Raw genomic sequence first — 27,388 nt, forward strand, 5'->3', positions numbered from 1 at the left:
TGTTGGACATTTTTGAAGGAAATTATTAATTTTTTTTCTTTATGTGGATAAGTCATTTTATTGCTAATATTTTTTTGCAGGTTATGACCTACCTATATAGTAATATTTAGATATGTGTGGATAATAGCTGACATCTATGGTGTGTGTGCAATATGTTGCAAATACCATGCTGATGCTTTATACAGACTTGTCATTTAATCCTCAGGTCAGCTTTCAGAAGGTTTATAAGGGCGGTGTTTATAAGGGAGAAAACTAAATGGAAAGATTCAACATTTGTCCAGCATCTTTTTTTTAATGTTTTTATTTTTGAGAGAGAGAGAAGCGTGAACAGGGGAGAGGCAGAGACAGAGGGGGACAGAGGATCTGAAGCAGGCTCCACACTGACAGCAGAGATCCCGACGTGGGGCTCGAACTCATGAGCCATGAGATTGTGACCTGAGCTGAAGTCAGACACTCAGCTGACTCATGCCCCCAGGCGCCCTATTTGTCCAACATCTTGAGCCTCTAAGTGGTGCCCACGCTCTAACCCAGGCCGTCTCACTCAAACCCACACACTGACCTCCGACCCTACAAAACTCTCCTATGCAGGAGTGATATGGGAGGTATCCGGCAGCCATTGTGGCTCAGGCACCAACCAGGGAGCGCCAACTCTTGTCACAGAGCAGCTTCAGGTCCAGAGGCCACCAGAGAGGACTGACGGGGGGTAGAGGGCCAGGGTGGGCAGGGGTAGGGCCGACAGTGGGCTCTCCAGGGCATGAGGCAGTCCCGTTCAGTAACCACCACAGATATAGCTCGACATTTTAACAACCGGTGTGCCTACATCAGCCTAGTTCTGTCCCACACACAAGTTAATGATCCAGGAAAGGAAAAAGTCTGCTTCGGAACTTAAAGGAAAACAATTAGACGTTATACAACCCGGTAAGCAGGCAGCTCGAGAACAGATGCAGTCGAGTCTCGGACAGCACCGGTCCATCTACACAGATTTTTCCCCATAAATACCAGGACAGGCCTGTAAATGTATTTTTCTCTTCCTTATGGTTTTCCTAACGGCATTTTCTTTTTTCTACCTTGCCGTATTGTAAGAATATAGTCTGTAATACATGTGACATGCCGCGTGTGTGTTAATTGACTGTTACCAGTGAGGCTTCTGTTCAACAGCAAGCTATTAGAAGAGAAGTTTTAGGGAGTCAAAAGTTTTACGTGGATTTTCAGTTGCATGGGGGGTCGGCACCCTAACCCCTGTGTTCAAGGCTCAGCTATAATTTTTAATTTAGCGTAAATGTCCATTTGGGCTTTTTTTCCAATAATTATTAGAAACACTATGTAAATAAATCTTAAAATGATGATGTGCCTGGTTTTCCAGGAAATTCTTAGTCACTAAAAGTCAATTAAAGAAAACTTGAGGGATGCCTGGGTAGCTCAGTTGGTTGAGCGTCCAACCCTTGATCTCGGTTCAGGTCACGACCTCATGGGTCATGAGTTTGGGCCCCGCGTTGGGTTCCGTGCTGACAGCGCGGACGGCCTGCTTGGGATTCTCTCTCCCCCACTCTCTCTTTGCCCGTGTCCTGCTTGTGCTCTCTCACTCTCTCAAAATAAATAAATAAACATTAAAAAAAAAAAAAAACTTGAAAGACTGAACAAGCAAAAATCAGAGATTTAAAGGGTCTGAGACAGAAGATGAGGAAAGAGAGGGATGAACAGAACAGTAAACTGATGAGACCCACAGACAGTGCAGGACACTCCACGCAGCAGCAGAACCCACGTTCTTCTCAAGTGCACATGGACGTTCTCCAGGGCAGACCCGACGTGAGGCCACAAAATGAGTCTTCGTGGGTTTTAAAAGATCGATATTGTATCAAGTATCTTCTCGGACCGCATGGATCGAAGTTGAAGCCAACAACAGAGGAAAACTGGGAAATTCACAAATATGTGAAGATTTGTAATCTGTAAACAATAAACTCTTAAGCAATCCCTGGGCCAAAGAAGAAATCATAAGGCAAATTAGAAAATACTTAAAGGCGGGGCACCTGGGGGGCTCAGTCAGTTGGGCGTCCGACTTCGGCTCAAGTCATGATCTCGCTGTTCCCGAGTTTGAGCCCCACGTCGGGCTCTGTGCTGACGGCTCGGAGCCTGGAGCCTGCTTGGGATTCTGTGTTTCCCTCACTTTCTGCCCCTCCCCCGTTCATGTTCTGTCTCTATCTCAAAAATAAACATTAAAAAAAAATTTTAATAAATAAAATAAGGTTGCAAAATGCTAAATCAATATACAAAAATCAGTTGCATTTCTATAAACCAACAACAAACTATCCAAAAAAGAAATTAAGAAAACAATCATATTTACAATTGTGTCAAAAGAATAAAATGCCAAGGAATACATTTAACCAAGGAGGTGACAGACCTATTTTCTGAAAACGTTAAGACACTGAAGAAAGAAAAGGAAGAAGACACAAATAAATGGAAAGATACTCCATGCTCATGGCTGGGAAGAATTAATATGGTAAAGCGCCCACACTACCCAAACCAAGCCTCAGATTGAATGCCACCCCTTGTCAAAATTCCAAGGCACTTTTCACAGAAATAGAACAAACAGTCCTAAAATATGTATGGAACTACGAAACTTATTACCTTTTGTCTTTTTGATGATGGCCATTCTAACAGGTGCAAGGTGGTGTCTCATTGTGGTTTTGTTTGATCAGCATTTCCCTGACGATGAATGATGTTGAACATCTTATCCTGCTGGCCTTTGTGTGTCTTCATTGGGAAAATGTCTGTTGAGTTCCTCAGCCCATTTTCCAATCAGATACTGTGGTTTTCTGTTATTGAATTGCAGGAGTTCTCTGGAGATTAGCCTCTTCTCCAACATATGGGTAGCAAAACTGTTCTCCCATTTTGTTAATTGTTCTTTCGTTTTGTTGATTATTTATCTTGTTCTGCAGAAACTTTCGAGTTTGAGGTAGTCCCATGAATCAATTTTTGCTTTTGTTGTTTGTGGTGTTGGTGTTACGGCTAAAAAAAATCATTACCAAGTCCAATGTCGAGCAGTTTCTTGCCTACATTTTCTACTAGGAGTTTTATGGTATCAGTTCTATGGTATTTAGATTTATTTGGAGTTAATTTTTGTGAGTGGTGTAAGATAGGAGTCTGCTTTCATTGTTCTGCGTGTTTTCCCAGCAGCATTTGTTGAAGAGACTGGCCTTTCCCCGTTGGGTGTTCTTGGCTCCCTTGTTGAGTTGCCAGATTTGCCAGATTTGATCCTGGGCTCTCTACTCTGTTCCACTGGTCTGTGTACCTATTTTATGCCAGTACCACACTGTTTTATTACTGTATAGAAATGCTACTGGTTTCTGTGTGTTGGTCTTACATCCTGCAACCTCACTAAAATCGTTGATTAGCTCTAACAGTTGTTTGGTTGAGTCTCTGGGATTTTATCACATCATTTGCAAATAGTGACATTTTTACTTATTCCTTTTTTTTTAATTTTTTTAATCTTTACTTATTTTTGAGAGAGAGAGAGAGACAGCGTGTGAGCAGGGGAGGAACAGAGAGAAAGGGAGACACAGAATCGGAAGCAGGCTCCAGGCTCTGAGCTGTCAGCACAGAGCCTGACACGGGGCTTGAACTCACGAACTGTGAGATATGACATGAGCTGAAGTCGGACACTCAACCAGCTGAGCCACCCAGGTGCCCCAACTTATTCCTTTCTGATTTAGGTGCTTTCTATTTGTTTGTCTTGCCTGGTTGCTCTAATCAGGACTTCCAGGACTACATTGAATAAGAATGGAGGGGGCGGGTATCCGTGTCTTGTTCCTGAGCTTAGAGGAAAAGCTCTCAGTTTCTCACCGTTGAGTATAACATTAGCTGTGGGTTTGTCATAACTGCTTTTTATTTTTTTTTAATTTTTTAAATGTTTAGTTTTGAGAGAGAGAGAGAGTGAGTAGGGGAGGGTCAGAGAGAGAGGGAGAAACAGAATCTGAAGCAGGCTCCAGGCTGAGCTGTCAGTACAGAGCCCAACATGGAGCTCAAACTCACAAACACCGAGATCATGACCTGAGCAAAATCAGATGCTTAACTGACTGAGCCACCCAGGCTCCCCTGTAACTGCCCTTCATCATCTTGAGGTTTGTTCCTTCTGTATCCAGTCTGTTGACAATTTTTATCATGAAAGTGTATTATGTTCTGTCAGATGCTTTTTCTGCATTTATTGTGATGATCATGTGATTTTGATCATTCTATTGATGTGATGTAAAACATGTACTGATTTGCACATGTTCAACTACCCTTGCATCCAGGGGTTAAATCCTTCATGGTCATGTGTAACAAATCTTTTAATGTGTTTTTAAATCCAGTTTGCTAGTATTTTGTTGAGAATTTTTGTATCTATATCCATCGAGGATATTAGTCTGTAGTTTTATTTTTCAGGTCAGTTGCTTTATTATTCTGTAGTTTGGGATAAATAATTATGTTTCTGTATCTTTCTTGACTCTCTGTGTTGGTCTCTGTGCATTTGATAAAATAGCCACCCCTCCCTGTCCTGACAGAGTGGTCCAGAGGAGGGGATGAACCTCATCAGCCCAGCCTGAGCTCCTGGTTGTCTCTCACACCACTGTGACTGCCCAGGCAGCCTTGTGCGCTCTCAGCGGCTCCCCGTGTTCAGCGTGTGCCAAGATCTATCAATGTCCCAAAGAGGAGCATCTCAGTCAGCACTGAGGCTCATTGGAAGCCTGTGTAAATAGTTCTCTTCAGGGACAGCTTGGGAGATGGGTGTTTCTGTCTGCGTCCTCGGCACTGAGCCAATTAAGATCTGTTTCTTTGTTTATTATAGTTCTATGGGACCCACAAATGCAAGAGCTCCTGGACACCAAAACCAGGTGCTCAAGTGGTATATCCTCTGGGCCACAGCCACCAAGGCCGGGATGCCATATATGTGCACAAGTTCCTTCCAGGGAGAGGGCAGAGACCTTGAGTGCGCCAAAGGGAGAATGTGGAGATGGTACCTACTGGTCCCCCCTAAATGTGCACTAAGCTAGAAGCCTGGCTCAGTGTGGCCTCAGGCCACAGCCTCATTCAGAGAGGCCTCTTTAAAGCAAAGCCTGGGAGGGAGGCATTTCTATCTCCACCTTTGTGCTGCGTCCTGGGGGAACAGCCAGTCAGAAAGTATTTGTTTGCTATAGTCTAGCGGTCTCATGGATGCAGGCCCTCTTGGCTTTCAGAGCTAACTGTTCGGACTCCCATCCCTCAGGCAGAAGTCTTAAAAGTTGAGACACTAGGTGTTGGGCTCAAAACCTTTGCCTTCAGAGAGAAGTTGGGAGTTGGGAGTTCTCTCTTGTGTATCTCTTGCATATCGCTGTGCCAGGGGCGGGGTTGTGGTGAGAGTGTGTCTCAGCCTTCCATGTTTGGATGTGAGTACTTCTCGTTCGCCCAACGTATAGGAGTCGCTCCGCTGGTTTCCGAATTTCTTTCATGGGGAACGGCCCCATGTATGGCCGTAGGCTTGGTGTGGCCACAAGAGCAGGTGAGTTCAGATTCCTCATCTCACCATTTGGGACTGGAACTCCCTTTCACTTATTCTTGACTCGTGGTGTCTTCCATTTTGGTATGTACTCAATTCCCATGATCCTCACGATTTTTTGTGTATTTTTTATATTTTCACTCATTTACCCAACAAATACTTATTTATAATACTGTCTATTTGTTTTTATTATTATCAAGTAGTAGGCGAGAAAAAAATAAAGTCTAAATTTCCGTCAGAACCTTACTCACTGATACTCTCCATTCCCCTCCAGCTCACAACCATGGCCTTCATGAGAAGTTGCTAATATGTTAACTCATTGAACTCACACAAGTGTATTTGAAATGTATTTATGTATATAAAATACTGACAGATACACTTAATACTTTAAAAGTGAGTGTAGTAGTTAACTCCACTGATTTTAAGCCCTTCACTGAGGTTTTCTCCTCACTGAGTTATATTCTGTCTCCCATTTTAAAAATAGGTCTCTTGTTCATCTGTGCCCTAGTGTAAAAAAAAAGTTCGTAAAACTCTAGGGAACTTAGGGGAAATCAATAGCGCAAGTACATATTATATTACATGAACGTTCATTTAAAAATGTTACCTTGGGGAGTACCTGGGTGGCTGAGTTGATTAAGGGTCCAACTCTTGATTTTGTCTCAGGTCGAATCTCATGGTTCATGTTTGAGCCCCACATCCGGCTCTGCACTGACTGCACGCAGCCTGCTTGGGATTCTCTCTCTCCCTCACTCTCTGCCCCTCCCCCATCCATGTGCGCATGCTTTCTCTCTTGACCTCTCTCAGAAATAAATAAGCTTTCTAAAACACGTTACCTTGGGAACACAGTGTTGTCATATAATAGAAATTCCGTGTGTTCAAAGATGCTCAACATCACTGACTGTCAAGGAAAATACAACAAGGTGCCATCATACACCTGTCAGGGTGGCTAAAATCAACAACACAAGAAACCACAGTGCTGGCAAGGATGGGGAGGAAGGGGAACCCTTGTGCACTGTTGGTGGGAATGCAACCACTGTGGAGAACAGTATGGAGGTTCCTCAAAGCATTAAAAAGAGAATTTCCATATTATGACCCAGTAATTCCACGACTGGGTATTTACCCAAAGAATACAGAAACACTAATTTGAAAAGAGGTATGCAACCCTGTGTTTATTGCAATGTTATTTACCAAAGCCAAGACATGGAAGCAACCTAAGTGTCCATCAGTAGACAAGTGGATAAAGAAGATGCGGATATATACACAGTGGAATATTACTCAGCCATAAACAAGAATGAAACTTGCCATTTGCGATAACGTGGATGGAGCTAGAGAGTATAATGCTAAGCAAAATAAGTCAGAGAAAGAAAAACACGTATGATTTCGCTCATACTTGGAATTTAAAAAAACAAACAAGCAAAGGGGAAAATAGAAAGAGAAACCAAGAAACAGACTCCTAACTGCAGAGAACACAGTGCTGGTCACCAGAGGGCAGTGAGTGGGGGGAATGGGGGAAATAGAAGATGGGGGATAAGGAGGGCACTTGTGATGAGCACCGGGTGATGTAGGGAAGTGTTGAATCACTGTATTATACACCTGAAACTAATATAACCCTGTACATTAAACTGGAACTAAAGAAAATAAAAAATTTAAGTAAGTAAGTAAGTGATGGTACAAAGCAAACAAAAAAAAAAAAAAAAGAAAGATTTCATGTGTTTAATTGAATCCGTAAGTCGTTCGCTTGAATCTTTATATGACTCGCTCGGCCATGAGTAGCAAGAGTGTTTTCTCAGAAAAATCAAATCGGAGGGAAGGAGCAAGCAAACACAACATTTTTAAAAAAAAATTTTTTTTTTATAACGTTTATTTATTTTTGAGACAGAGAGAGACAGAGCACGAACGGGGGAGGGGCAGAGAGAGAGGGAAACACAGAATCGGAAGCAGGCTCCAGGCTCTGAACAGTCAGCACAGAGCCCGACACGGGGCTGGAACTCACGGACCGCGAGATCGTGACCTGAGCCGAAGTCGGCCACTTAACCGACTGAGCCACCCAGGCGCCCCTACAACATTTTATATCAGAGTAGAAGCAACGGAGTAATGATTGTGGGTGAACCAGGAGTGAGTCGTAAATCATTAGTCACTCCAAAAGTAGCTCGTGTGTGTATGTGTTTAAAGATTAGGCATTTTCACCAGGATAACATGTTTAGAATAGGAGGAGAAATCACAAATTATGAACTGCATTCAGTAAGCACAGTTTTGTGTACACAGTTTGTGAACCTGCCGTGTTCAAGTCCCCATGCTAAGTACAGTCTTCAAAGATTTTGAGAAGATGAAAATATCTTTCAAAACTACAAATAACAACATAAAGATAATATAAGGATACTAAGGGGGCGCCTGAGTGGCTCAGTCGGTTAAGCATCCGACTTCGGCTCAGGTCATGATCTCGCGGTCCGTGAGTTCCAGCCCTGCGTCGGGCTCTGTGCTGACAGCTCAGAGCCTGGAGTCTGTTTCAGATTCTGTGTCTCCCTCTCTCTCTGACCCTCCCCTGTTCATGCTCTGTCTCTCTCTGTCTCAAAAATAAATAAACGTAAAAAAAAATAAAAAAAAAATAAAAGAAAAAGGATACTAAGGCCACAACCCCAGAGATAATAACAGGCAAGGTATAATTACTTCTCAAATGGCAGTTATAAACTGTGGATTTGACAAGACTGAGGCTTTGTGACAGCTGCAAAGTGGTGAGAATTTTAAAGAATGCTTTGGATTTACATCCCTTTAAGGAACGGTTTCAGGCATTAGGAAAGGACGGGAGCCACATCCCAGAAGGACGCACATTTAAGGAGTGTTTCAGAAATGTGGACAAAAGCAGTCTGGCTACAGTGTACTATTACGGGAAAGGACATGGCATTGAGGAGGAGGGGGTTGGGGTCAGACCGTGGGGGCTTTTATTGACAAGACCAGAAATTTGAGCCATATCTGTAGGCAGTCACTTCTATAGAGACTCAGATGCTCAAATGCTTTTGAGCAAGGGCGCTAGCAAGATAAGTGGTAATTTAAGGAAATCGTCTTATCGGCTGTTCATGAAAATGTGTTTCCGGCTGACTGCCTGCGGATAGTCTAATGGCCACTTCGTCCGACCAGCCTTACTTCGAAAACTCATCGGTTCCTCCAGGCTGGTCATCGTATCTAGAATGACGAAGTTCGGTCATTTTGTTAGAGAAGGAAACTGGATGTGACACAACATTTTCAGTGCAAAAAATAAATCAGAAAAGGATGAATCTTCAAGGGCCAAGCTCGTAAGAAAGCCTAGTGAGGAAGGTGGCATTTTACACAGTAACTTTAGTATCAAGAAATCCTGTACTTAGTTACTACATTTTTCTTGTCAACACAATCCTCTGTCCAGGATGTGTAAATGGAGTGGTTACACACCATACGCATACAAATGACAGTTAAACTCTTGAGGCAACATGAGAGTGACACTTGGTCTCAACAGTGAACGAACTGTCTTTCAGGTGGAAGAACACGTGCTGGCCTTGCAGGCGGCCTACAAAGACCTCGTGGCCAAAAAGCAGCTGCTAGCAAACAGAAGGAAACTGGCCACCAGGCGCCTGCAGTGTGCATCTGTCTTACTAACCAGCCTGGAAGGCGAGAAGGTGTGGCTCTCTCTGGCTTTATGTCCCGTCCTTAATGGCTACTGGGCTTGGCAAACCCAAGATGTCACTTTCCCTGAAGGTCGTATCACGTACCTCCTCAAACTCTCTTCTCATCCAGTCTTTTTAACTGAGATCAGCAGACACTCCTGATAAAAATAAAGGAGTCCTGGGGCGCCTGGGTGGCTCAGTCGGTTGAGCGTCCGACTTCTGCTCAGGTGATGATCTCACGGCTCGTGAGTTCGAACCCTGCAGCGGGCTCTGTGCTGATGGCTCAGAGCCTGGAGCCTGTTTCAGATTCTGTGTCTCCCTCTCTCTCTGCCCCTCCCCCACTTGTGCTCTGTCTCTCTGTCTCTCAAAAATGAATACGTGTAAAAAAAAAATTTTTCTTTTAAATAAACAAAGGAGTCCTGGTCAAGTAGCCTTAAGACAGAGGGAACAGACTATGCAGATCAGACCTTACTTTCTCTTGCTCCCAAGACGTCAGTTCCCTTGTCTGATGAGGGGCACAGAGTCCATGAGTATGTCATGAGCTCCCCGGTCCAACGCAGGGACCACCCCCGCCGAACGCATAAAACAAGGGTGGCTGAGAGGGAGGGGATGTCATCAGGAAGGGAGAGGAACACCTCTAGAGCTCTTTTATCTTCTGTTTTACATTCCCTCTGATCCTCCCTAAGCTTCAACCTCCTCCTCCGAAAGTGAAGTCAGTGGCTTTTACTTAACAGGGTGTTAGAAGTGCCAAGTGAGATGTTCAAGGTAAAATGCCGGTTAGACACGTTAGGATTCGATAAATGCCGATCACTGTTATTATTGAATATCATTAATAATACAATGAATTACTCTACTTATGTTAAAAATTATCTTCATCACACAAAGGATTTGACATGGCTATCAGCCCTAACACACATGACACTGTTGACAAATCCAAGGGTAGGACTCGTGTTATCCTCAGAAAACAGTTTGTGTTATAATGTCCTCCATTACTCCCTTTGATGCAAACACTGATGAAAAGGGTCATAGTGGTAGCAATGCTGGGTCCCAGTAGAGGACCATGAATACCTAAATGTCTCATGATAGCATATTTGATGTCAAGTTTCAAGAGCTCACTTTTATGTTAACATTTAGACTCAATGGCCAGAAACAATCGATCAAATAGACAAGAAGTTGGAAAGAATCTGGGGTGACGTGCTTCTTTCAGCAGCGTGCATCGTCTACAGCGGGGCGTTGACAGCAGAATTTCGCCAGTTGATTGTGAACAAATGGGAGACTCTCTGCACCGAAAACAGCATCCCTTTGTCGCCCAACTTTTCTTTAGTTGAAGTCATGGCCCCAAACCACGAGGTACTAACGTATTTCTGTTATCAGTTAAGGGGCTGCTGTTCTTGATTTGAATTTGGGGCGTAAGTGCATTTTGTTTTGGCTTAGATCTTTTCCCCAACTTGTTTTAACAAAGGAAAATACTGAAATTTGTTCCGGGTCTTTAAAAAAAATTTTTTTTTTTTAAATTATAGTTCTTTTTTTTTTTAATTTTTTTTTTAACGTTTATTTATTTTTGAGACAGAGACAGATCATGAATGGGGGAGGGTCAGAGAGAGAGGGAGACACAGAATCTGAAACAGGCTCCAGGCTCTGAGCGGTCAGCACAGAGCCCGACGCAGGGCTGGAACTCACGGACCGCGAGATCATGACCTGAGCCGAAGTCAGACGCTTAACCGACTGAGCCACCCAGGCGCCCCTTTTAAATTATAGTTCTAATGCCTCAGTTAGTTCCATCTCTTTCCCATCCTCTGGGCAAAAGCCACAGAATATCCTCTTACTCGTTGTAATCCTCCCGACCTACCCTAAGAAGTATAGCCAGTTTCTCTCCCAGAAACCCCTTTCATTAATAAAATCAGTGAACTTACTGAACCACAGGTAGCGTTCTTAGAAAGAGCCAACAATATAGACCTCACATTTATCCACGTATCAATAAATATTTGTTGTCGATCTATGTTGGAAGGTTAAAAAAAAGAAATACCCCTTTTTAAATTCATCCCCAAAGAGTAATTTTAGATTGATTCCCCCAGTGATAACTTAAACTGACTATCCAATCTATAAAAAGTCTCAGAAGCAGATACTGGCTTCTCATTTTCATAATAGTAGTAACCAACTTAAGCCCAAACATATCCATAATTATATTAGATGTAAACAGTCTTAAAGGTCCATATGTGTGCCAGGACAAACAGTGACACCAAAGGAGAACAGAGAGCCCAAAACAGGCCCATACACACACGGACAAAGCTGATATTACAGTGCAGGGAGGAATGGGTAGTCTTTTCAGTAAATAGGGCTGAGTAATTGAATATCTGTAAGGAAAGAAAGAAAGAAAGAAAGAAAGAAAGAAAGAAAGAAAGAAGAAAGAGAGGGAGAGAGAGAGAGAGAAAGAAAAGAAAGAAAGAAGAAAGAGAGGGAGAGAGAGAAAGAAAAGAAAGAAAGAAAGAAAGAAAGAAAGAAAGAAAGAAAGAAAGAAAAAAAGAAATTTGACCATGACCTCACACCAAACATAAAAAGTCAACTGCAGTTGAACTGTGGACCCAACTGTGGAAGACACAGGAATAAAGCATAATTTAGGAGAGTATGTTCATGACCCAGGTTAAGAAAAGATTTTTCAAGAAGAACTAACCATAAAGGAAAACATTAATCGAATTACATTAAAATTTACACCTTCTGTTCATCCAAAGACACCACTGAGAGGGTGTAAAGAGAAGTCAAAGAACAGGAGAGGATATTTGTAACACCTGAGTTCAACAAAGGGCCGAAGCGTCCTAGCCGTGGTACAGTAACCACCAATCAATGAGCAAGAGACGTTCAACCCAGTAAATAAATGGGCGAGAGCCTTGAACAGGTCGCTCACAAGAGACTATGCAAATAGCCAATAAATATTTGAAAGGGGCTTACCATCACTATTCATTGGGGGAATGAGAGTTAACTCTAGAGATATCACAACACATCAGCCAAAGGACTAAAATCTGAAAGACTAACAATATTAAGAGTCAGCACGGATCTGGAGTAACAAATTCTCATATACTGCTGGTGAGAATACAAAATGCTAAAATCATCTTAGAAAGCTGACTTTAGCTACAAGTATTAAAAATCCACATACCCTAAGACCCAACATTCCTAGGTGTTTGCCCAAAGAAATGCGTATATATGTTGATCAACAGAATATAAAAGAACGTTCACTGTGGCGTTGTTTTAGCCAAAAACTTGAGACACAATCCAAGTGCCCTCCCCAATAGGACGGATAAATAAAGAAGCCTGGGTATGTTCATACAGTGGATACAGTTGGACCACTACACCCACGAAGCCAGACAGAAAAGAGGATATACTTTAACTTTCCTTGATCGAAAGTTCCAAAATTAGCAAAATGAAACTATAGGAATACATACTTCAGTAAGACAATAAGGAAAAGCATGAAAGTCGGGGGCATGATTAATTTTTTAAAATACAAACTCTGGGGGCGCCTGGGTGGCCCCGTCGGTTAAGCATCCAACCTCGGCTCATGTCACGATCTCACGGTTTGGGAGTTCGAGCCCCACGTCAGGCTCTCTGCTGACAGCACGGAGCCTGCTTCGGATCCTCTATCCCTGCCCCTCTGCACCTTCCCCACTCACGCCCTCTCTCTCAAAAATGAATACACATTTAAAAGAAAAAATCCAGAAACAATTACTGAATATGAAGTTTTCTTTAAAAAAAATAATAGCGTAAAGTAGAAACTCGAGTCTGCAGCTTATATCTCTGTCCACGCTGACCTCTGCTCCACGCCTCGATTTGGGCGCAGTCTGTGCCCCAATCAGCGGGACTCCCTGTGGTTTTCAGGATTCTTCGCCCCCTCATGTTTCCTTCTATGTAGACGTCAAGAGCACACAGTTCTTCACGGGCTTAAACAAAATCTTTTTCTTTCTTTCAAAACTGAAAAGTATCCTTGGCTCCTCACGGGGATGCCCTGGCGCCTCTCCCTGGAATGTCTCTGCTGTCCTTTCCTTCCCCGACCTCCATGGGCCTTCTGGGCTTTTTTCTCCCAACCTGCTGAGACTGCCAGGAAATCCGGATGAAGTTTATCCATTGGAGTCAGCTTCGGAGTCAAACCCTCGGTCTGCCTCTTACTCTGACGGCACGACCGCGGGCGAAGCCCAGTTCCTCCTCGAGAAGTGAGGGCTGCAGCAGTTAACTAGACGATGACGTGTGTCCTTGGCGGCGGCGGGAGTGCGGTGGCCGCCGCGCCGCCATCTGTACGATTCTGTGGCGTTGCGCGTGTCACAGACGCATCAGAGCCCAGCGTCCTTGGGAACAGGCGCCCGTCATATTTCGTATCGATCTCCCGTCGCATCTTTGTTGTGGGGGCCGCTCCTCCGTCCTGATGAACAGAAAGGGGTAATTTAGCGAAGGGTTACCCAGAATTTCGTATCCCAGTGTTTTAAATGATTCATGTCCTCACTCCTTTTAAATGTCATTTGCTTTTTCTAAAGCAGTGGCCCTGTAGGGTGCCTCAGTGTCCCGTAGGGACAGCGCGAGCAGGCGTGCGGAGCAGTGAAAGCACTAACGCTCTCATTCCAGATCCGCCGGTGGCATTCTCAGGGGCTCCCGCTCGGTCAGGATTCAGCAGAGAACGCCATCTTGACCAGGAACAGCCTGCAGTGGCCGCTGCTGATTGACCCACATAAGCAGGCTCACAACTGGATCCGGCAGACGGGAGGGTCCAGGCTGCAGGAGCTCTCCATGGAGGACGGCAGCCACATCCAAACTATTGAAAATGCTGTGAAGACAGGAGGGAGTGTCCTCTTGCAGGTATTTGGACGGAATGGCCTAACTCCCTAATTCTGTGCAGCTTCAGTGTAGACCGTGCACTGAGTGTAGACTCCCCTAATTCGTGCAGCTGCAGTATAGACCATGCACCGAGCATGGACCCCCTAATTCCCTGCAGCTGCAGTATAGACCGTATGCACCAAGCATAGACCCCCTAATTCATGCAGCTGCAGTATAGACCATGCACCGAGCATGGACCCCCTAATTCCCTGCAGCTGCAGTATAGACTGTATGCACCGAGCATAGACTCCCCTAATTCGTGCAGCTGCAGTATAGACCGTATGCACCGAGCATGGACCCCCTAATTCCCTGCAGCTGCAGTATAGACCGTATGCACCAAGCATAGACTCCCCTAATTCGTGCAGCTGCAGTATAGACCATGCACCGAGCATAGACCCCCTAATTCTGTGCAGCTGCAGTATAGACCATATGCACTGAGCATGGACCCCCTAATTTCCTGCAGCTGCAGTATAGACCATATGCACCGAGAATAGACTCCCCTAATTCGTACAGCTGCAGTATAGACCATGCACCGAGCATAGACCCCCTAATTCTGTGCAGCTGCAGTATAGACCATATGCACCGAGCATGGACCCCCTAATTCCCTGCAGCTGCAGTATAGACCGTATGCACCGAGCATGGACCCCCTAATTCCCTGCAGCTGCAGTATAGACCATGCACCGAGCATGGACCCCCTAATTCCCTGCAGCTGCAGTATAGACCATGCACCGAGCATAGACCCCCTAATTCTGTGCAGCTGCAGTATAGACCATATGCACCGAGCATGGACCCCCTAATTCCCTGCAGCTGCAATATAGACCGTATGCACCGAGCATAGACTCCCCTAATTTGTACAGCTGCAGTATAGACCATGCACCGAGCATAGACCCCCTAATTCTGTGCAGCTGCAGTATAGACCATATGCACTGAGCATGGACCCCCTAATTCCCTGCAGCTGCAGTATAGACCACGCACCGAGCGTAGACCCCCTAATTCTGTGCAGCTGCAGTATAGACTACACACCGAGCATAGAGACTAAAAGCTTTTAATTACAGGTAACTTTGTCAAGGGAAAAGTAATAAGTACGTACGTACAGTGACTTGTCAATGTTCCGTTCTCTCAGATCAGGCTTTCTTTGGTGCCCAAGTACTAACAAGATTTACATTTTTAAATGCTGTGACTTTCCAACTGACTTATTTATTATAAGATGAACTTTTTATTTATGTCTGTTGGGTCTTTCAGAATCTCCCTGAAACATTAGCTCCAAGTTTAAAGGCAATTTTGAAGAAGGAGATCTATCAGAAAAGAGGACAATATTTCATAAGGGTTGAGGATTCTGAGATTGAATACAATTCCCAATTTAGGTAATGTCTCTCACAGTTAAATTGAGTCAAATGTTTGTATTCTCTAAGATCGATATCATGGAAGGCCCTGTGCCTCAGTCCTGGTGAGCTTTTCCTGGAGGAAATGGTGAGATTGCGTTTGGAATGTTTTGTTTGTGTTTCCGGGGCACATTCATCAGTACACAGAAGAGAGAACGGAGTTTTGTTCATCAAGCCGTTCCCAACCAGTATTTTCCGTGCCGTGCCTGATAAAACCTGGGCAAGAGGGGTCCCCAGAAAGGTGTGGAGCAGCAGCCAGCCGGAAGCCGGACCCCACTCGACCCCACTTGATCTGTTTGCATCACATCTGATTTTGGCAGGAAAAGCTTCTGCTCCTTTATCAAACAAAATCCGTACTGGATATCTGGAGGGAGCAGGGAGAGATTTTGCCTGGTCCGATGAAAACGTTTCCATGTTCCCGGCAGTTAGGGACCTTCAGGAACTCTGCCCCCCCCCCTCCCCGACCAGCCAGCTTTGCCAAGGACTTTTATACAGTCACACGGAACACTATAAAAATGCAGTTCCCAAGGGAATGAGACATTTGAGTTGCCAGAGACAAGCACTCTCCCCGTGAACTCCTAACCAGCAGGTCGTTATGTAGGGAGTGATCAGCACAGGGGAGTTAGAAGCTGGGTTTACTGGTACCCAGCCCGGTGCGCTTAACTGCGCTACGGGGGCTCTGACACGCTGGGTCCTCACCTGGTCCTGGTGGTCAGTGGGTCGATCTGTCGGTCAGCGGGTCCTCGCCCCCGGGCACGGTCCCAAAGTCTGGCTCTTCACCACCCTCTTGCAGCCGGGAATCCCCTCTCCCAGCCTCCCTCCTTCGGTTAAGAAAACATTTTGCAAAGTACAGTTATGTTCCTCCAAACAACATTCTAGGGATCTGATAGGTGTCACTCAAAAAAGGGGTCCCATAGTTTTGAAAAGCGCGAGGTTAAAGAAGGTTAGACGGGAGGCTTTTTCCCTCGAGGACTTAAAACCCCTGATTTAACAAACACTCTCCGGGACACAGCCGACAAATTACGGATTGAGCAACAGCCCCAGGAATGAATGAAGCAACGTCCTGCTGAGTGGACAGCCCGGTGCCCGTGTCTGAATTGTGTGTGTGAGGAGGGGGTGGAGGGCACGGTCGCGGAGGGCAGACTGGCGACAGGTCCCCGCTCTGTCGCTTTCTGGCCGTGGACCCTCGCAGCCCCCGTTCCACCCTCTATAAAATGGGACGAGGAATCGCCCCTGCTGTATTGGGGTATCGGGTCATGTGGAGACCGCACAAGACCCAGAATCACTCCTGACCCTCCCCCCGGGCACCACCCTGCTCCAGGCCACCATCACCTCTCCCATGTTAACCAGTCTCCCGCTTCCTTCTCCCCCATCCCCACCCCCACCCTGGATACTGTCCAGGCGGCAGCTGGAGGGGCCCGTTGGAGAAGGCCGGCCACCCTCTGTCCCCAGCTTCCGTGGGGCTCTCACTCGGTGCAGACACCACGGTGCTGACGGTCCCCAGAGGGCAGGTCAGGGCTCCTACTAGTTAGTTAACGCTTTCCTCTCCTCTGTCCCGATGCGGGGACCACATATGGTCGGAACGTAATCTGCGGCTGTATTTTAAGTTATAAATAGCAAATTCATTCACAGAGTATAGATTGAGAGCCTATTTTGCATACAGGGCTGAGCAACACTAAAAATTAACCGTGTCTGCTTCCGGGAGAAATATTTCTTTCGTAAATTAGTTTCCTTTGTTTTCCTGCCGCCGCGGGGCCTTTGAATAACTGGCGTCTTTCTCATGCTTTAGGTTGTTCATCTCCACAGAGGTAGACAACCCCCATCTTCCTCCGTCGGTTTATAACTTTGTTACCGTGATCAACTTCACCTTAACGTTCCGAGATTTGCAGGATCAACTCCTTTCTACAGTACTAACTCACGAAGTTCCTCACTTAGAAAGTCAACGTTTCCAGTTGTCGGAGAGTATATCCCTTGATGCTGGGAGTCTTGAAGAGCTAGAAGAACAAACGTTAAATGTACTGGAGACCGTGCAAGGTTAGTAAAGGTATTTCGTGGCATTGGGAGACCTCTGCTAACTCCGTGAAGGACAGAAGAAAAGCCAGAAGGTACCTATTCTGAATCGGTACCAAAAATACCACATCTGCCGTTTCCACCGGAGAACTGATTGATGGGGGTGAAACACCCTGTCTCTAAAATGAAATGCGGTCCCACCTCTGTGTCAGCTCATCATGCCGTAGGACATTCGCCACGAGGCAGTCAATAGAAGTTGTAAGAAAAATCCTACAGAGGCTGGTTGGTGCCTCCTTGTTCTCTGCCATTTACGTCAGTTGTCTGACATCTGTTCTGTGTATCAGGTTAGACCGGAGACCTAAAGAGTAGGTTTCCCCACGAATTCATAACTAACATATACAAGGCCATAATGCGGTGACTTGTGTGTGTCCCATTAAAAGATGGTGTTTGTTACAATAGCAGTAGAAATTCCTGTGTTCCTCTTCAACACAGGAGGTAGCTAAGAAACCAGAGTCTTTACATTTCAACAACATAATTTCTAAACAGCTAAAGATGAAGCATTACAACTTCCTGGGGCGCGCTGGCTGCTCTGCTCCTGAAGGGGTCCTGGATCCCCAGTTTCAACACGCAGGATGGGGGTGCGCTCACGCGAGCAAGCACGAGACGCTAGACGGGCGTCCTACGGGCGCCGCCATCCGACACTGTCTCCCCGGAGCCGGCATCAGATTCCCTTCCCCTTACGGTTTCAGTCCCACGAGACCGCCCCCTCCCCACAGACTTCAGATCGCAAGTTCCAGCAACCCCTCCTGAGGTCTGATTCATTTGCTGGAGCGCTCACAGAGCCCAGGAAACCCGTTGCTCTCTGGATCCCTGGTCTCTTGTGAAAGGATGGAACTCGGACCAGCCAGGTGGGCGTAGACGAGGTCCGGGGAGGGTGCGGCTGCCATGTTAACCCTCTGCCCACCGCCCGCCGTCCTTAGGTGGAGTCCAGAGTCCCCTTGCTAACCTAACAAAACACACCTTTCTTACCCTCTTCTGTCCTTTGGAAATCCCCAGGGTTTGTAGAGCTCTCAGCTGGGAGGAAGACCTCGTGTATATTTCTTATTATAGGTCACATACTTGTTATCTAACGGTGGGTTCCTGTTCGTTCTCTCTTTACTGGCGACTCTGGGGCTCAACCAACTCTCAGATGCTTTCATTCCTATTAAGGATCGACTACATTCCCTCCTGTTCTAATCACAGCCATTACGCTATTTCTGTGTAACCTATGGCTAAGCCATGCTTCTGTTAATGACAAGACCAGTCACATGGACCAGGTTGTCACGTCTGTTTCCCTCGGGAGGTGGAATGAGTCAGCAGCAAAAGCAGGACGCGTAGGACTTAGGTGACACACAGAAGGAGACACGGTTGGTCCGACTCACAAGTCCCGTTTCATGAACCGCTATATGCAACTGTCACGTTTGGGCTATAACTTTTGTCTACATTGAACCAAAGACAGACGTGATGAGACAAAAGGAAAGTTGTTTCTGATAACACACATCGGCACACGCCCACACACGCCTGCACACGTCCACGCACGTCCACACACGTCCGCACAGCGTGTCATTATGCCTTTGGTGCTTATTCCTACCGCTTGTTCCTCGTGGTAGAGTCTGAGGGTTTTTTTTTTTTTTAAGTTTATTTATTTATTTTGAAAGAGAAAGAGCACAAGTGGGGGAAGAGCAGAGAAAGAGAGAGAGAGACAGAATCCCAAGCAGGCTCCACACTGCCAGTAGAGAGCCCAGCACAGGGCTCAGTCCCACAAACTGTGAGAACTTGACCTGAGCCGAGGTCAAGAGTCGGGTGCTTAACTGACTGAACCCCCCTGGTGCCCCTCTGAGATTTTTGTAAAGACTAACCTTTTACTAATAGTGGTTATAATTTTACCAGTAGTGGTTATAATAAAAATTGTTCTGGAAAAAAAACTAAAGAGACTCCTTGACTCAGTACACATTTTTTCTTCCCTTTTTCCAAGTTTTAGTAAAGTAGATCATCCTTACTATCTCTTTGTAAGTATTCTGTCTTTACTGTGGCTCCCCAACCGCTGTGGGAAACCCAGGTAGAGTGGGGACTATGAGAGGTAGCCCACAGCTGAGGTCCAGACATCACTTAGGAAGCATCACCGAAATCAAGAAGCACGCGGTATCCCGGTCGTGAAATATAATAATCCCATCATTCCTTAAAATGATCATGTGAAGCTAGGTTTAGTCTTAGGTACCACGTTTTAAGAGGGCTCTTTTCAAACCAAGGTGTCCCAAGGTAAGCGTCAAAGACAGTGAGGAGTCTATCAATCCTATCATTTACAAAAGGACCTGAGGAAAATGGGAATGTTTTGTCCATAAAATAATAGAATTTATGATGGAAATATGAGAATTGTCCTAAATAATTCAAAAAGGATAGAATTATTCTGGATTTCTAGAGCAATGCCTTTTCAAAAGATAAGTTGTAGCCTGATAGTGGAATGAGAAATCACTTTCCTTGGTCATTATCAACTTGATTTACTTAACAAAATAGAATACAATAGAAAATATCAGAGTACATCACAGGAAATAATGAGGCACTTGTTCTTTTCTGGAAATTTGGTTTTCATTTCCTTCCGTCCTTCGGACGGAATGGCTACTTATTATGTGCTTACAGTAAAAATAGAACGCACATGGGGTGCCTGGGGGGCTCAGTCGGTTAAGCATCCGACTTCAGCTCAGATCATGATCTCATGGTTCATGGGTTCAAGCCCCACATCAGGCTCTGTGCTGACAGCTCGGCTGAGTTGTGTGTCTCCCTCTCTGCCCCTCCCCCACTCATTCATTTCTCTCTCTCTCTCTCTCTCTCTCTCTCTCTCTCTCTCTGTCAAAAATCTATAAAAATTAAAAATAGAACCCACACACACTGAAATAATATAAAGAAGAGATGGGGGGGGTACATGTATGCTATTAACCAGATTATTCAGAAATATGACTCAGTTAAGAGCCCATCTCCAAAATAAAACCACCAAAAAGTCAACTGTAAAAACTCTTACAGAGGGGCACCTCAGTGGCTCAGTCGGTTAAGCATCCAACACTTGATTTCAAGCTCAGGCCATGATCCTGGGTCCGTGGGATCGAGCCCCACATTGGGCTCTGTGCTGACAGTGTGGAGCCTGCTTGGGATTCTCTCTCTCTCTCCATCTCCTCCCTCCCTCCCTCCCTCTCTCTCTCTCTCTTTCAAAATAAACTTGAAAAAAGAAACTCTTTAGAGAAAGATTTGAGGATGAGGGAATGTACTGTGTTTAACATTCCCATGATTTTTATTCATTCAAATTCATTTTTTGTCTGTAGCATGTGTGTTAGATGATGAGGAAACTGTAGACATCTTAAGAAAATCCAAAACGACTTCAGATGAGATTTCCAAGCGCATCAAAGCGACAGAAAAAGCAGAAAGTGAAACCCAAGCGCTGCGGGAACAGTACCGGCCTGTCGCGACTCGAGGCGCCCTGCTCTACTTCCTCGTGGCCGGGCTCGCCCGCCTCAACTCCATGTACCAGTTCTCCCTGGACTGGTTTCGCCAGGTGTTCGTTCGATCAGTAGCTCCCCGAAGCAAAGAACAGGAACACGGCCTGAAGAGGGAGAAAACGTCTCAGAAAAAAGTTGGTGATATCACAGACCTCGCCAAGGAACCAAAGTTAGAGAGCGACAGGCACCTCTTAGAGAAACATCTTCAACAGTCGGTAGATGTGCTGACAAGAAATGTTTTTAAGGTGAGACCTTCTCTTCTGTGACTTTTACAGACTTCTGTGCAGGAGGAGGGCTAGTCTGACGTGACGTTTCCCCCTAGGTGGTGTCCTCAGCTCTGTTTCACCAACACAAGCTGTGTTTCTCCTTCCGGCTTTGCACCACGATCATGCAGAATAATGCCGGGGGCAGTCCAGTGCCGGATGACATCGGGTCCCTACCGGACGAAGAATGGGACATCTTCTTACATTCCGACACGTTGACGAACGTTAAAGGTGTGATGCCCCAGCCTAGACTTAACAGTAAGTAAAAGGTCCTTGCTCTGGGTTCAGCAAAAACCTGTTAAAAACGTGTTTCCCTGAAAAACCCTGAGAGATGTTTAAGGTGCTCCAAGCCGGTGCTTCTATATGGACTAAACTAAAAGTAGCTTCAGGTCAAGTGTGACGTGTAATTCATCCTTGTATCTTCATCCATTGAACATATAATTGGTGCTTAGTAATTGTTGAAGAAGTGAATGAATGAATGAATGAATGGCGTTTGCTGTGGTTATTGTAATCCTGATGTATTACACCGAATGCCCAGTGCTGGTCATTAAGGACACATGCACACACACGTACACACACACACACACACACACACACACACACACTGATTAAATACCACCTAGAGCGAAACTTTACCCCTCCTAACCACAGTCCCCCTCAGTTTCTTATGAAAATTCCTTGAAAATTTGAATCACAAAAAATCATGCTTATGCAAAATGGTCAGCAAAACCATGTAAGTGCGGGATCTTTTCAAATCCTGCTGTGTTGCACATTTTTAAATATATTTATTTCTTAAATTGTGGTAAAATACACACAGCATAGAATTCACCTTCTCAGCTATTTTTAAGCATGCAGTTCAATGGCACATCGTAGTGCTGTGTTGGGACCTTAAGTCACAGGAAGTGTCCAGTTAAAGGTCGTCTGATGCTGTCCCCGAGGGAGAAGAGGGGCTGGTTTGGAATGTCCTCTGTCAAGTTTTTGAGACTATTAGCAGAGCATAGAAGTCAGAAAGGAAATACAAAAGAATTGCTCTTGAGGACACCAGACGTTTGGATAGTTTTGTTTTGCTTTTCGTTTGTTTTTATGTTACTGAAGCCTGGTATGCGGATGTTTGGTAAGTGACTGTTGAGTCAGTAAATGTTCTTATGAGTTTATTAAGATTGCTTTCCTTGCAGAAAAAGAGACAATAACTCTATCTTGGGGCGCCTGGGTAGCTCAGTCAGTTGAGTGTCCGACTTTGGCTCAGGTCATGATCTCGGGGTTCGCGAGTTCGAGCCCCACGTCGGGCTCTGTGCTGACGGCTCGGAGCCTGGAGCCCGCTTCGGATTCTGTGTCCCCGTCTCTCTCTGCCCCTCCCCTGCTCACGCTTCTCTCTCTATCAAAAATAAAAACATTAAAATTTTTTTAATAACTCAATATCTTAAACCAAAAAATAAAATAAAAATGTTGAGAAGGAGTCTGGGATATCTCAGGAAACAGCAAGGAAAGTACGCAGAGCCACGCAGCAGCACGAGAAGAGCGGCGACTGCTGTCACCACAACTCAGCGCCCAACAGTCCTCGGTCTGACTCCACGGGTCCAAGAGGGCGGGTCTGCGCGCCACAGCCCCAGTCAGGGACCCACTCCCGAACCCCTCACCTGTGACCAGGAGACAAGGCCGGCAGCCAAAGAGCCAGCCCACCGGCATCCCCTTCACTCGGAACCCTGAAAACATCTCCAGTGTATTTACAGAAACAACAAACTTTAATAGCTTCCTTTATTATTATTATTATTATTATTATTATACAAGCAGCATGTGTTTATTAAGCAAACCATTACAACCTACAGAGAAGCAAAAAGAAGCAAATGAATCTTGTGTAATTCCACAATCCTGAGATAATCGCTGTTAATATTTTTGTGGTTTTTCCTTCCACTAGTTTTCCTCCCTATATGTCTTCTTTACATACGTTCATATTCATATAGGAATACTCCTGTATTCTTTAAGGTGACTTTGCTGAACAGACTTACACCTAACTTTTTTCAAATTAATGACATGTCACAAGTAGCTTCCTCTGTCAGGAAATAGACTTTTAATGTCTACATGACATTCCAGTTTTTGAATGGACCAAAACTCAAGTAAGCACTCTCTTAAGTTAGAGACTTGGGTCTCGAAGCACTATGATTGACATATAAAGTATCCTTTTCAGTCCACATGGACTGAAACTAGAAATCGATATCATATGAAAAAATCCAAAATGTGGATATTGATGTGGATATTAAATAACATACTCTTAACCAATGGGTCAAAGAAGTCACAAGGGAAATTAGAAAATATCTTGAGACAAATAAAAATGAAAACAATACATCACTTATGGGATACAGCAAAAGCAATAATAAGAGAGAAGTTTATAACTATAAATGCATACAATAAAAAAAAAAAAAAAAAACAGGTCTCGGGGCATCTGGGTGGCTCAGTCAGTTAAGTGTCCGACTTCGGCTCAGGTCATGATGTCGTGGTCCGTGAGTTCAAGCCCCACATCAGGCTCTGTGCTGACAGCTCAGAGTCCAGAGCCTGCTTCCGATTCTGTGTCTCCTTCTCTCTCACTCCTGCTCATGCTCTGTCTCTCTTTCTCTCTCTGTCTCTCAAAAATAAATAAAACATTAAAAAATATTTTAAGGGGCGCCTGGGTGGCTCAGTCGGTTAAGCGTCCGACTTCAGCTCAGGTCATGATCTCACGGATCGTGGGTTCGAGCCCCGCGTCGGGCTCTGTGCCGACAGGTCAGAGCCTGGAGCCTGCTTTGGCTTCTGTGTCTCCCTCTCTCTGGCCCTCCCCCACTCATGCTCTGTCTCTGTCTCAAAAACTAAATAAACATTACAAAAATTTTTTTTAAATATTAAAAAAAAACAGGTCTCAAACAACCTCAAAGAACTAGTAAAAACAAAGAACTAACTAAACACAAAGCTAGCAGAAGGAAAGAATGAAGCACAAATAAAATAGAGAATTAAAAAATAGAAAACAAGACCTATAGCTGGCTTCTTGAAAATATCAACAAAATTAACAAAGTCTAAGCTACATTAAGAAAATAAGACTTGAATAATTAAAATCAGAAATGAAAGCAGGAGCATTAAAACTGATGCTCAAAAATAAAAAGGATCATAGGGGACTACAATGAACAACTATATGCCAACCAGTTGGACAGCCTAGAAGAAATGGAAACACATAATCTACCAAGACTGAATCATGAAGAAATGGAAAATTTGAACAGACTTATAACAAGTAAGGAGATTGACTCATTAAGCAAAAATCTCCCAACAAAGAAAAGGCCTGGGCCAAATGGCTGCACGGGAAAATTCTACTGAACATTTAAAAAAGAATAAACACAAATTTTCCTGAAACTCTTCAAAAAAAAAATGAGGAGGAGGGAACACTTCCAAGCTTGTTCTGGAAGACCAGCGTTAACCTGATACCAAAGCCAGGGATTCCTTCAGAAAAGAAAACTACGGACCAATATTTCTGATGACTATAGATGTAAAATTTCTCAACAAAATACAGCAAACCAGATTCAATAGCCTATTAAAAGGATTACACACCATGACCAAGTACAATTTATTCCTGGAATTGCAAGGACGTTTTTACATAAGAAAAATCAATCAGTGTAATAATCACATTAACAGAATGAAGGACAAAAACCACATGACCATTTTAATTGAGGCAGAAAAAGCATTTGATAAGATTCAGCTCTTTCAGGATTAAAAACAGTCAACAAACTGGGAATAGAAGCAAAGTACGTCCACACAGGAAAAGTCATTTGGGAAAAACCCCCAGCTAACATTCTACTCGGTGGTGAAACACTGAGTTTTTCTCTAAGATCAGAAACAAGGCAAGGATGCCCCCTGCTCTCACCACTTGTTTTTAATGACGGAAGTTAAAGCCAAGCATTAGACAAGAAAAAGAAAGAGGAGACATCCAAATTGGGAAGGAAGAAGTAAAATTATCTGTGTTCACAGATGACATGATCTTCTATGTAGAAAACTCTTAAGTGTCCACAAAACCCCTGTTACAGGTAGTAAACCAAAACAGCAAAGTTGCAAGATACAAAACCAATGTACATCATCAGGTGCTTTTTTATACATTAACAACAAGTAATATGAAAAGGAAATTAAGAAAACAACCCCATTTATAATAACATCAAAAGGAATAGAACACTTCGGAATAAACCTAACTGAGGAGGTGAAAGACGTGTACACTGAAAACTATAAAACGTTACTGAAAAACATCAAAGACAACACAAATAAATGGAAAGACATCCCATGTTCATGGATTGGCATACTTAATATTGTTAAGATGTCCATACGAACCCAGAGCAATCTACAGATTCAGTGCAATTCCTAACACAATCCCAAAGGCACTTTTTGCAAGTATAGAAAAATTCTTCCTAAAATTCATGTAGAATCCCCAGGGACTCTAAATAGACAAAACAATTTTGAAAAAGAAAAACGAAGTTGGAGGCTTCATACTTCTTGGTGTCAAGCTATAGTATAAGGCTACAGGAATGAAAACGGTCTGGCCCTGGCATAAGGACAGGTAAACAGACCAATGGAGCAGAACAGAAATTCACCGTCACCTATATGGTCCAGTGATCTTCAACAAGGATGGAAAGACCACTCAATGGAGGAGAGGACAGTCTCTTTAACAAATGGAGCTGGGAAAACTGGGTATCCACATGAAAAGAATGAAATCGGATCCTTATGCCAAATCAAAAACAAACTCGAAATGGATTCAAGATCTAAACGTAAGACCTAAAACTACAAAACTCTTAGAAGAAAGCCTAAGGGAAAAGTTTTCTGATACTGGAGTCGGCAGTGATCTCTTGGATATGACACCAGTGCACAGGCAACAAAAGCAAATACAGACAAATAGGACTACATCGAACTTAGAAACCTCAAAGGACACAATCAACAGTCAGAAGGCAACCTGTGGAATAGGAAAAGCTATTTCAAATTATATATCAATAAGGATATAATATTAATAAGGATATTGATAAGGAGTTAATGTACAGAGTACCTAAGGAACTCAATAACTCAACAATAAAAAAAGCAAATAACCCAATTTAAAAATGGGCAAAGGACTTGAATAGACGTTTCTCTAAAGATGATACACAAACGGCCAACAAGCATATGAAAAGATGTTCAACATCCTTCATCATCAGGAAATGCAAATCAAAAGATCATAATGAGATATCATCTCACACTCATTAGGATGGCTGCTGCAAAACAAACAAAACAAAACAAAAACAGAAAATAACAAGTGCTGACAAGGATGTGTGGATATCAGAACCCTTGTGCGTTACTGGTGGGATTGTAAAATGATGCAACTCTTTTTTTTTTTTTTTTTTTTTTTTTATTTTTGGGACAGAGAGAGACAGAGCATGAACGGGGGAGGGGCAGAGAGAGAGGGAGACACAGAATCGGAAACAGGCTCCAGGCTCCGAGCCATCAGCCCAGAGCCTGACGCGGGGCTCGAACTCACGGACCGCGAGATCGTGACCTGGTTGAAGTCGGACGCTTAACCGACTGCGCCACCCAGGCGCCCCTGATGCAACTCTTAATGGAAAACAGTATGGAGGCTCCTCAAAAAATTAAAAATAAAACTACCATATGATCCAGCAATACCGTATCTACGTACATAGCCACAAGGATTGAAAGCAGGGTCTCAGACTGATATTTGCACACCTATGTTCACGGCAGTACTGTTCACAACAGCCGATAGGTGTAAGCAACCAGATATCCACCAACGGGTGAATGGATAAACAAAATGGTGTATACGTACAAGGGAATATTTTTCAGCCTTGAAAAGGAGGACAGGCTGTCGCCTGCTACGGCATGGATGAACCTTGAGGACATCGTGCTGAGTGAAATAAGCCAGTCACAAGGAGACGAAGACTGTAACTGCACTTACACGAGGTATCTGGAGTGGCTGGGATCCTAGAAACAGGAAGTATGACGGGGGTGCCCAGGGGCTGGGGGAGGGCTGTTTCATGGGGACAGAGTTTCAGTCTCTCAGGGGAAGTTCCGGAGATCTGTTTCGCGACAATATGAACGTACGTAACACTGATGAACTCTACACTTATAGTTGGCTAAGATGAGAAATTTTATGTGTTTTTGCCACAATAAAAAGCAGCCATTTGTGTAACTGATTTTTACATAACATGGCTTTTCCTCAACAACA

At 44.3% G+C, this 27,388-nt stretch overlaps 1 protein-coding gene across 1 annotated transcript in view; it reads left to right on the top strand.

Moving 5' to 3' along the window:
• Positions 1-27,388, top strand: part of DNAH14 (dynein axonemal heavy chain 14) — a 323,430-nt gene that overhangs the window by 243,969 nt on the left and 52,073 nt on the right. Inside the window, exons 65-71 of the mRNA XM_078440753.2 lie at positions 9,016-9,156; positions 10,279-10,494; positions 13,750-13,980; positions 15,241-15,362; positions 17,170-17,414; positions 20,744-21,162; positions 21,240-21,438. Coding sequence (XP_078296879.2) covers positions 9,016-9,156; positions 10,279-10,494; positions 13,750-13,980; positions 15,241-15,362; positions 17,170-17,414; positions 20,744-21,162; positions 21,240-21,438 — 1,573 coding nt within the window. The remainder of the gene's footprint in view (positions 1-9,015; positions 9,157-10,278; positions 10,495-13,749; positions 13,981-15,240; positions 15,363-17,169; positions 17,415-20,743; positions 21,163-21,239; positions 21,439-27,388) is intronic.

This window comes from Panthera onca, chromosome F1, assembly GCF_046562875.1.
Source record: "Panthera onca isolate mPanOnc1 chromosome F1, mPanOnc1 haplotype 2, whole genome shotgun sequence".
NCBI lineage: Eukaryota > Metazoa > Chordata > Mammalia > Carnivora > Felidae > Panthera > Panthera onca.